The sequence below is a fragment of the Leptonychotes weddellii genome, unplaced genomic scaffold (genome assembly GCF_054177405.1).
Source record: "Leptonychotes weddellii isolate Sample4059 unplaced genomic scaffold, ASM5417740v2 HiC_scaffold_860, whole genome shotgun sequence".
Taxonomy (NCBI): domain Eukaryota; kingdom Metazoa; phylum Chordata; class Mammalia; order Carnivora; family Phocidae; genus Leptonychotes; species Leptonychotes weddellii.
The window spans coordinates 2796-14845 of record NW_028057028.1 but is presented as its reverse complement, the minus strand read 5'-3'; the positions used below and the strand labels follow the sequence as shown (position 1 = coordinate 14845).

At 35.5% G+C, this 12050-nt stretch overlaps 1 protein-coding gene across 3 annotated transcripts; it reads right to left on the bottom strand.

Moving 5' to 3' along the window:
* Positions 1-6: 6 nt before the first annotated feature.
* Positions 7-11565, bottom strand: LOC145719952 (NEDD4-binding protein 2-like). Of its 3 annotated transcripts, XR_014142699.1 has the most exons (5): positions 11309-11565; positions 10165-10333; positions 2431-2554; positions 1814-1883; positions 7-1174 (listed from the first exon to the last, which is right to left on the bottom strand). XR_014142699.1 is itself a non-coding variant. In XM_081811580.1 (4 exons), exons 1-4 carry the CDS (start codon positions 11381-11383, stop codon positions 1129-1131), a joined length of 414 nt encoding a protein of 137 aa, XP_081667706.1. In that variant the 5' UTR covers positions 11384-11563; the 3' UTR covers positions 7-1128. The 3 variants fall into 3 exon arrangements, 2 of the variants coding, with proteins under 2 accessions (XP_081667706.1, XP_081667707.1); XM_081811580.1 differs by lacking the exon at positions 1814-1883 and having other exon boundaries at positions 11309-11563; XM_081811581.1 differs by lacking the exon at positions 7-1174 and having other exon boundaries at positions 1428-1883.
* Positions 11566-12050: the final 485 nt, after the last annotated feature.

Sequence of the window (12050 nt, the reverse complement as noted above, 5' to 3'; positions counted from 1 at the left end):
AAAAGCAACACAACCATTTTGTTAAATTACGTATGTTGGAAATATTCTCCATATCCAAAGTCAAATTTATTTAAGCCATTGTTTCATGTTGGAAAATTATACTTTACCATATTAAACTTGTGTAAATGAAATTATAATTGACATACAGGACTTTTTAGCTCACACACAAAAAAGAAGTCAATGAAAGTTTCTCTTCAGAAAGTTGGCTCATTTTAAAAACAAAGGTAAAAAACTTTTAAATTGTAAAGATTCCTTTTAAGATTATATCAAAAATGTTTTCTATTTGCTTTAAATTAATAGAGGACTTCGACCTACTGCAGTTTAGAAATCATATGCTTCAAATATAAAATATAGCTCTTTAGTACCGTCTTAAATACCATTTACACAGATAGCTCTAGAAGCAGTTCTATAAGACACCAATACTTGGTAGATTATCTAACCATTTCTTCTCTACTTTTCTGCCTACGGAAGGTATATAACTGTAATATAATCTCAGGCTCCAACTGTCCTCCTAGAAAATGCACACACACAGAACAAAAGGTAAGAGATCAATATCATATACAAAACAGAAGAAAGTGCAAATGGCATGTCTTCCTTCCTGTAGGATATGGCAAAATGAAACATTTTTTTTGTATTTAGTTTTGAAATCAAAAAGTATTCAAGTGTTTTTGTTAGATTTCCTTTCTTTCATTACTACTACTACTACTTCTTCTTCTCCTTTTAATACAAGGCTTTCATGGGCATGAACCAGGTCTCAAAGCACTTTAAAATACCTCTCAATGATGCCTTTAGGATTTTACTAAATGTTAAACAACAATTAATACAAAGGTAACATTTTCTGAGAAAGAATCAGAGCATTTCAAACTTTAAAACTGCAGCTGACACTTTTCTTAGACATCTTATAATCAATAAAAATTCTCTTTAATATTTTTAACAGACAACATATTTGGCATTTGATTCAGTAAAAAATTAAACTTCTCTTGAATTCTGAAAAACATCATCATCATGTTTTTATTATAAGTGGACATTTCTAATAAACATGTTTACAGTAAAATTGACTAAATTTACCGCAAATAAAAGTAATTTTAACCTACAAACCTTCACACTTCTAAGTCAAGGATGTTTATTTTACTTTAGCATGACTTTCAAGCACCCTGGTTTAATTTCAGAGAACCTACAGAAATGAGAAAAGAGTTATTTTAGGTAAAAATTTCAAACTGGTTAAGGAATATATCATGCATGTAATCAATACCAAGTGTCTATGCTAAATATAATATTTACTATCAAAGTATTCTCCTTTATTAAGTCAATCATCCAGGACCAATATCTATGCTTATGCACCTTTTAATCCATTGTAAAAATAAATAACCCTAAGGCTAGGGGTTACTCCTAACTTAGTAGTTACTTAAGATTTTTCAAAACTCTCAAGCTGGAATTTGACCTTCATGAAGAAGACCATGCTGTATGAAGGATAAGATGATGTCTGCATTACATTATTTCTATGCATTAAGTGAGTACTAAAAAGAAATCTCTAACATAATCGTAAGTCTGATTCATCAGGCCATGAAATGCTTCCAAGTCCCTCGGTGTAAAATTTAAAAAACACTAGTCTCTACAATAGACCATTAATCCCAACATGATAATGTTCTAGTCCAACTACTCCTTTTTTAACAGAAACTCTAAAATGTCATCTGTTTTCATGCTCAGAATTAATGCTACCATTTTCTATAATGTGGCCAAACAACATTTTATTACATGGCATAAACAAAATATGCTACACTAACTAAAACTAGAAGTAGGGGGAGGTTGGTACCTAATGATAAACATCCTCAGGGAATCTATCCATCAACAGATCTTTATTCTTGGACTTTTCTTGTCATTTCCTGTTATTGAATAATAATCACTTAATGAAAAAAGACATTTCATGTTTGTCAATTACGATCATTAACAGCACTTGAGTTATGAAGACGTATAAATTCATATTGACTGGATGCTTCTGTTGCAGTTTCAAAAATCCAAATTATAATCATATTTTAGCAGAAACACCCAATTCCTTCCAAAATCCACATATGAATAATTATATTTAATTATTAACTTTAAACTATGAAATATACAATCTAATAATCTTGGATAATTCATTGTCAAAGAAACACAATTATACTTACTTTCTGTTAGATTTTAAATTTACGATAGAAATAGTTTTGTCAGGTGATTCCTTCAACAAGAAACATATCTGTCTTTCATTTCTGGTTTTCTAAACATCCTAAATCCAGCAGGGAATGTTATATCATAATTTAAGCATGAATTTGTGGCTAATATCAGATGGTTAAATTTAGTTAACTACTTTAATAACTCATCTGAGCATGTTACTGGTGTTAACTATCTGTATATGGGCAATCGCCATTATCAGTAACAGAACTCTATACTCACCTGAAGCTGTGGCTTGTGAGGTATTTCATGACGGCTGGTTTGATGCGAGCAACTCCTCCCTGGCTGTGGTTTCCTCTCCCCGTAATCACGGAGAGAGAGGACTTACCACCATTCTGCTTAAATTCTGTTACGACAGGAATTGCAACAGTCAAAATTTATTTATCTTACATTCTCAATAGAAAACAAACCTCAACTACTCAAACACATATGAAATTACTTTCATGGGGACTTAGAGATTTATAAATTCAAAAAGCCCCCAAACTGAGGTTTTGAAAACTATGTTTCATCTATACTGTTTAAGTATGGAAGTCTCCAAGCAGCTCATCCACCTAAACACAAGTGCAACTTCTTCCCCTGTAGGGAAGAAGATTTCTGTGTGCTACCAGAATTTCTCTCTAAAATAATAATAATAACAACAGTGATATTGATGATCTCTAACAATGATTGCATACCTGGAGTCAGGCATTGCTTTAAGCAACTTAATTTATTAACCAAGAGTCTTCACAAGGACCCTTTTAATTAAATATTTTGAAGCCAGCCAGCTTTGGTCTGATTAGCAGCTCTGCCACCAAATGGCTGTATGGTAAGACCATGGACAAGTTACTTAGCCTATCTGTGCCTGTTTCCTTATGAGTAAAATGGGATACAGTCTTACTGTTAAAGATAATTGTTAAGAAACTCTCCCACGGGGCGCCTGGGTGGCTCAGTCGGTTAAGCGACTGCCTTCGGCTCAGGTCATGATCCTGGAGTCCCGGGATCGAGTCCCGCATCGGGCTCCCTGCTCGGCAGGGAGTCTGCTTCTCCCTCTGACCCTCCTCCCTCTCATGCTCTCTGTCTCTCATTCTCTCTGTCTCAAATAAATAAATAAAATCTTTAATAAAAAAAAAAAAAAAAGAAACTCTCCCACGGCACCTGGCTGGCTGAGTCAGAAGAGCATGAGACTCTTGATCTCAGGGTTGTGAGTTCGAGCCCTGTGTTGGGTAGAGAGATCACTAAAAAAATAAATAAAACTTAAAAAAAAAAAAAAGAATAAGAAACTCTTCCAAAGAGATGATTTTTAAATATTAATGAGCCTAGGCCTCTTGTAAAAATACAGCTCCTGCTCTGGATATGACCATGTGAAAATTAAGTGTATAAACCAAAAAGTCAATAATAGCTGCAATAAAATAACAAAAACAGTGTTAAGTAAGAGTTGATATAATGAATTTAGTAAATATTTGTTCCTCAGTCATAAACAGCACAAATTTGACCTTTAGCATAAAATACTTATACACATAATATAAATACTCCATATTCTGCTCATTAAGTTGCCCTGAGACTCCAGCAGATCCACAGTTTTTCAAGCCTCCTATCTCCAAGGCAATATTTAGCCTAGAATTTTAAGAGGGTATGTTGCTCCTGCATTTCTAATTCCTTCTTTGCTTAAAATCTCCATTTCTTTTTTTTTTTTAAGACTTTATTTATCTGAGAGAGAGAGTAGGAGCAGGGCAGGGAGGGAGGGACAGAGGGAGATGGAAAGGCAGAGTAGATTCCCCGCTGAGCAGGGAGCCCAACACAAGGCTCCATCCCAGGACCCTGGGATCATGACCTGAGCCAAAAGCAGACGCTTAACCAACTGAGCCACCCAGGCACCCCAAGATCTCCATTTCTACTCTAGTCCATACCCATTACTTCAAGCAATAGTTTGTTCAAAATTCAACTCTTCCTGGGTGCTGGCTATACAGGGTATTCACTTTGTAAAAAGTTTTTATGCTATACAATTATTACTTGTACACTGTTCTTTATGGATGTGATATTATAAAGTTTACTTTTAAAAAACCTCAAATCTCTTAACTATCCATAATTCACTCTCATCACTCCTTCACTGCTGCTCCCCTTATCAGTGAGGGCAGTCATTTATACCACCTCATTTTAAATTCACTGCTCTGAAAATGTTCCACAGTTGAATTGCATGCCTCAGATAAAAGCAGGCGTTCAAAGGACGTTTGCTGAATGAATTAATGTGTATGTTTAAATGTTCCCAAATTTCAGACTATTCCTAACATTTATCACCTTAAAAAAAAACTATTCATTTTTAAGCCTAGCTCAGATTTCTTACCATTTCATTTGTAAATATTTCAGTGTCTATTTCAAAAAGGACTCCTAAAAAACAACCACAATATCACCATCATATCTCAAAAATAGTTTCTTAATATCATGTTTCTAAAAATGGCTAAAAGTTTCCCCTCAAAAAATGTTTTTACAGTGGTTTGCTTAAATCACGGTTGAAACAGGTTCACACATTGCATTTGGTTGATATATTTCTGAAGTAACTTTTAATCTACATGTTCTCCCTCCTCCTGGGATTTTCTTTACGATTTATTGAAAAACTTGGATCATTTATCTGAGATTTTCAGTCTGAATATTGTTGACTGTATCCCCATGGTACCATTTAACCTGTTCCTCTGTTCCCTGTAAATCCCTACAAAGTAGTAAAAACTTCATAGGTGCTGGTGATGCATATTTCAATCAGAAGGCACATAAGGGTCAGATATCTTTTTCGTTGTTCACTCCCAAGTTTGACAATCATCTTTTATAACTAAAAGCAGTGGAGGGCAGAGCCACAGATTGTCCCCTAGATATATTTCTAGTCAACAATACTACCATCTGGTGGTGACTGACAGCAACTACAGGCTACCACAGGTGGCAACTTGCACAAGGATGGGCCTGGCTTCAGAAAGGGTTTGTATCTTGGGTCTGACCAAGTATCACCTTACACAAGTTATTTAACTCTTTTTTTCTTGTAATCTTTTTTTATTGAGATACAATTAATATAACATAAAGTTCATGATTTTAAAATGTACAATTCTGTCACTTTTAGTATAGTACAATATTCTGCAACCATAAACACTAATTCCAGAACATTCCATCATCTCAGAAATTCTGTACCTGTTAGCAGTCACTCCCCAATCCATACTTTCTAGCCCCAGCAACCACTAATGTACTTTCTGTTTCTATTGGTTTGTCTATTCTGAACATTTCATATGAATGGTAATCATATAAAAAGGGGCCCTGGTGTACCTGGCTTCTTTCACAAAGCAGGTTTATAAGGCTCATCCATATTGCAGCATGCATCACTACTTGATTTCTTTTTGTGGCTGAATAATACTCCAGTGTACGGATACACAAAATTTTGTCCTTTCATCAGTTGATGGACATTTGGTTGTTTCCACTTTTTGGCTATTATGAACATTCATGCACAAGTTTGTGTGTGGATGAATTGTGTTTTCAATTCTCTTGTGTACATTAACTAGGAGCAGAACTGCTGGGTCATACGGTAACTCTATGTTTAACTTTTTGAGGAATGCCAACCTCTTCCACCATGGCTGCACCATTTAACATTCCCACTGGCAACATAAAGTGTTCAGGGAGGCGTGGGTGGTTCAGTTGGTTAAGCGTCTGCCTTCGGCTCAGGTCATGATTCCAGGGGCCTGGGATCGAGCCCCACATCGGGCTCCTTGCTCAGCAGGGAGCCTGTTTGTCCCTCTGCCTGTTGTTCCCCACTGCCTGTGCTCTCTCTCGACAAATAAATAAATAAAATCTTAAAAAAGTAATAAATAAAGGGTTCAATTCTCCACATCCTTACCAACACTTACTATTTTCCATTTTACTAAACTTTTTAAATCATCAGTTTCCTCATCCAAAAATGAAAGGAGTATCTACCCTTTATTCAGTCATTTAAGTTTTTTGGGGATGTTGAATGAAATTCAACAATGATGATTTAATAATCATTACTGACTCAATTCCTGGCCATGAAGACAGACTTTAATAATCAACTATACAATAAGCTTTTTATAAATACTGTGATACACAGGAATACTGCAAGAGGCTTTTAACAGGGAGTCTGGATGGCAAGAAAGGACAGTACAGGTAAAAAGTCAGAAAAGGAGGAGGAACAAAACACAACATGAGAATGGGGAGGGAGGCAAGGAACAGATTACACAGGAATTTGGGAGTTTATGCTAAATATAACATGGCAACCTGTATTTTTGTATCACAGTGCCAATTATTATGTAATTATTTGCTGTCATCTACCCTACTAGACAGCAAATTCCATAAAAATAGGGACCGTGTGTCTGACTGCTCTATCCTTGATGCCTAGCATATATAAGATAATCAAATTTTTTATTGAGTAAATTATTTATTCATCCTCTACAGACAGAATATTCTCTTATACCACTTCTATAACAGGTTTCTTTTCTCCAGATTAAATAATGTATTTAAACTGCTCTTAAATTTTTTCTATTCTAATCTTTATTATTACTGTTTTCTAAATTTTCTCAAAGATTTCCAAAATTATATTTAAAAAACAACTGGGGAAGGGGGATCCTTTTCTTTATCAAAAAATGTCTACTAATAGGGGCTCCTGGGTAGCTCAGTCAGTTAAGCATCTGCCTTTGGCTCAGGTCATCATCTCCGGGTCCTGGGATCAAGCCTCGGGCTCTCTGCTCAGCAGGAAGTCTGCTTCTCCCTCTCTCTCTCTCCCTCTGCCCCTCCCTCCCTGCTCGTTCTCTCTCTCTCTCTCAAATAAATTTTTATTTTTTTTATTAAGAATTTTTTATTTATTCATTTGAGACAGAGAGATACAGACAGAGAGAGTAGGAGCAGTGGGGAGAGGCAGAGGAAGAGGGAGAAGCAGACTGTCTGCTGAGCAGGGAGCCCGACGTAGGGATCGATCCCAGGACCTGGAGATCATGACCTGAGCTGAAGGCAGATGCTTAACCATCTGAGCCACCCAGGCACCCCTCAAATAAATTTTTAAAAGTCTTAAAAAAAATGTCTGCTAATAAACACAGAATGAACACAAATTATAAAACACCATTATGCAACTACCAATGTAATAACTGATTCAGTCAAGGATCATCAATGGATACTAAAATTACTATGTGAAATACTATAAGAGAACGAGTTAGTTATTCACACAGTTGCGAAGTTATCAATTGCCCAAAACTACTAATTAATTACAAAGAAAAGGTACATTTACATAGAGAAATCTAACAGAGTCCCACCTTAGCTAAGAAATCAAACTTAACATCACCAATAATGGGGCAAAATGACCATATTATGCCTTTTGATGTGTTCACCAAGGATGATTCAACAACACCTATGCAGTATTTTTGCCAAAAAAGTTAATTGAATCTAATCATGAGCAAAGAATCAGACAAAACTGTAGGTCAATCTACCAAAGCTGGGAGCCTTCAAAAATGTCAACACAGAAGACAAAAACTAGGCAGAGGAACTATTCCTATTTTTTCTTAAGTAATCTCTACATCCAACGTGGAGCTCAAACTCATGACCCCGAGATCAAGAGTCACATGCTCTACTGACTGAGCCAGCCAGGTGCCACAATAATCTATTTCTATATTACTGGAGGCTACAAATATGGGGCAATCAACTGGAACATATGATGTCTGACTGGATCCTGGCTTGAGGGGGAAAAAAATGGCACAGCTATATAATACATTTCCATACAGCTGGAGAAAGGTGAATGTGGCCTGTATATTTAACAGTATTATTATAACAATGCTAAGTATCTTAAAAGTAATGATGGTACTATTACTATGTAGGAAAATGGATTTGTTATAAAGAGATAAACATGCTAAGGTATTTAGAGGTAAGGTACCAAGATGTTTAACAACTTATTTTCAAATGGTTCAGCAAAAAGCAATTTTAAACAGATTAAGCAAATGTGGCCAGAGGTTAACAACTGATCAATCTAGGTAAAAGATACATGGATGTTTATTATACAATTATTTCAACTTCTCTAAGGGTTCTTAATTTTTCAATATAAAAAGCCAGGAAAAAAGATAGCAATAAGAGTACACATGTTGATATGCAAAATAAAGATCACTGTGACATTATAATTAAATGTCTGTGAGTAGAGAAATGGATACATTATGATGTACTCACAGAATACTATACAGCAGTTACAATAAAAAAATGATACCATCAACATGAGTATATCTTGAAAACTATACTGGGTGAAAATAAAGTTTGGTTGAAGGTATAGTGTGAAACCATGTACATTAATTTTTTTTTAATTCACAAAAATACTACAGACTGATTATTGATGAATGTACATATAGTAAAGGTATTTTTTTTTTTTCTTTTAAGATTCTATTTATTTGACAGAGAGAGACACAGCGAGAGAGGGAACACAAGCAGAGGGAGGGGGAGAGGGAGAAGCAGGCTCCCCACCGAGCAGGGAGCCCGATGCGGGGCTCGATCCCAGGACCCTGGGATCATGACCCGAGCCGAAGGCAGACGCTTAACGACTGAGCCACTCAGGCATCCCAGTAAAGGTATTTTAAAAACTAGACAGGAACCAACTGAAAGATGTTGATTTCCACTAGAAAGAGAAGGAAGAAAGAGAAAATGATTGGGAAGAATAGGGGACCTGGCTGGCTCAGTCAGTAGAGTATGCTGACTCTTGACCTAGGCTATGGGTTCAAGCCCCACACTGGGGTAAAGATTACTTAAAAAAAAAAAAAATCTTAAAAATATCTGGAAAGAATACAAAGGGAAGAGTAAAAATATAAAGCATACATGGTAAAATGCTATCACTTGTTAATTGGATTCATGTGTACCCAGGTGTTTTATTATATTACTGTAAGCTTTTCAACATGGTAAACAGATGAATTTCCAACCTCTATATTAATCATATTTAATCAAGTATTTAATTAATTACAAATGATATATGTTGAATTGATAAACCTGTATAAAGTATAATACAAAGCCTTCCTACACACATTATATATATAATATTATATATGTATAAATTAACCAGAATAATATAGCTATCAGAGACAGGGCAGGGTTATGGAACTATGAGGGGATAGCTGAGGCATGGGACTCCATGTCTCCACAATAAAATGGAAGATAAAGAAAAAGCCAAATTGAGAATTCAAAAATACTCTAGTAGTGGTAAAAGAAGATGACTTCTAGTATTGGAGTCTGGAGTAACTAAAACGGATTGAATTTTTCTAAATGCTACCACCTGATAATGAAAACGAAACAAGATACTTTAATGTATATGAATATATGATATTGGATGGAAAAATATCCTCATCCAAAGCCCTTGGAAGACGTAGAACTTAGAAGAGGCAGGTAGTTGCCTTTCCTTGACCTGCAAAGACAAAAATACAAGCAGAAAGGGAGAAAGGGAGCACCTCCATAATGCAAACACTCAGAAAGCCTGCCTTCTGTGATAATTCTGTAAAAATCCTATCACCGTATTTACTTCTGCGTTTTATTGAACACCTACTGCACAACTGACATCTAATAAACATCTGTTCGCTTTAATAAATGTCTACTGAACAAAGATGTATGATATTCCTGAAAGGTCCCATTTATAAGTCACAGAGGATTCTCAGATTATACCCTTTAATAAATATAGCAAAGGAATACAAAGATAACTGAAACAGGGAGTTACCTAACTAGAATTTAAATAAAAACTTGAAACAAACAAACAAAAAAATATGAAATAGGGAAATAAGAAGAAAATGTTAATGACTATGCCAATGAGGATTCTTTTCCAAGAAGGTCCACTTGAAGAATGAACCTAATAGAAATATCTATAAATGTGACACAGATAGCCTCAAGCCTGCGAATTCAGATTCTCCTAAATTAGCAAGTTTACCAACATAAGCAAAAACATATTTTCTATTGAAAATTTGTCATTACCACAAGTCCTACCTTCAGTTTTCTGCTGTAAAACTGTCATCAAATGTTCTATAGCTTCATCCACATGTAGCCCATGGAGGTCTAAAACATTCTGTGGCAGCAGGGAGGCATTGACTTTCTCAAAAATCTCCACGGCAGCAAGGTGATTGGCTTCTTTCATCTTCTGCTCATGGAGACTACCCTTTTATTTTAAACAGATCACCAGTAAACACTTCTGCTATTTGCTACTTAGAAGGCAAATGAGGAAACAAACAGTGCCCCCAAATAAAAGGTAGAACAAAAAAGGGAACAACAAATCTAAAATTTTAAATAATGCAATGGTCTAATATGCAAGAAGGCATCAAAATTTAGGTGAATTTTGGTGAATTAATAACATAGTTCTTAAAATACTAAATCATCATTTCTAACATATTTCCTGATCCAAAAATCATAGAAGAGGAAGACTTAAATAAACATCACCTATCTCAAGAAAGAATCCCTTAGTTTATCCTTTGATAATTCTGATCTCATTCCTTTCAACACCTTGTGGTTACCCCTGAAGTCATCCCTCAAGGTATGTTATTGGGGCTCACAGGGTTATACCAGTTTGGTACCTTTCTCCACTCAATCACAAAAAGCAAGCCATGTGGAACCACAAAGCTAAAAAGGAAATCAGACAGGTTTCTTGTAACACCATGTCCAATAAGCCCTGAGTCAAAATTTTACTTCACTGAAAGATATTAATGGAACTTTCTTTTTCTGACCATAAAAGTGATACATCACTAAAAATTCAAACATGACAGAAAGCACAAGTCCCCTGTAATTCCACCCTGAGATGGTCAGTAGTAACATTCTGTTGTCTTTCCTTCAGAAAACCTCTGTTTAGAAGTAGCACTAAATGACAGAATTTATCCTAAAAGAAAATATGGACTGTCAGAATAAACTGTAATTCATGTAAGCCATAAATGCAAAAGCAACCATAGAATTGAGCATTTCAAAGGAGAGGTAATTCTCAGAACCATACATTTCCTATATATTAGGGTATCTTATGTCACTTATATAATCTACATTCCCCAGAATAACTTAATCTAGTCACAATAAGAGTATTACCTGCTATAAGATTATTTAGACACTGTAAGTGACAAAGAAAGAAGTAATAATCAGTTTTCCTCTTTACCTGTTGGGCATAAAACGTGGCAACGTGTTTTTTCCCCATCCGGTAAGCTTCTTTTGCTTTGCTGTAGCATTCCATCCTCTTCTGCTGGTGCAGGAAAGCCTCTGCCCTGTAGTCATTATACTCTGGGTACTCAAAATCCTGGAAAGATGGTTCGCTTGGTATATCTTCAGTCTCTTTCGATTTCTTTGCCTATAAGATGTTATACAATAAATAAAATACAGAGAGAGTAGAAAAATATGGGCTTTTCCTTCAGAAGATGTATTTGAAAACTGGGCTCTACTATTTTTTGCCTTTTTTTTTTAAGATTTTATTTATTTATTTATTTGTTTGTTTGTTTGACAGAGAGTGTAAGCAAGAGAGCACAAGCAGGGGGAGTGGCAGAGGGAGAGGGAGAAGCAGACTCCCCACTGAACAGGGAGCCTAATGTGGGGGCTCAATCCCAGGACCCTAGGATCATGACCTGAGCCGAAGGCAGATGCTTAACCCACTGAGCCACCCAGGCGTCCCTATTTTTTTACCTTTCTTCTCAGGAAAGAAGATTCTCCCCAGAGTCTACCTAGTAAGTCATGCATTTAGCGACTACATTAACTTTTTCATGGTACAAGGTACCTCTTCTTTAACCACTCTTATCTTAAAAGATGTTGAAAAGTTCTCTAAAATTATCAAAATATAATTAGGTCACAAAATCAAACCAAAAAAGAAAACATAAGATATTCAAAGAATAAAATTCATTTAGCTAATG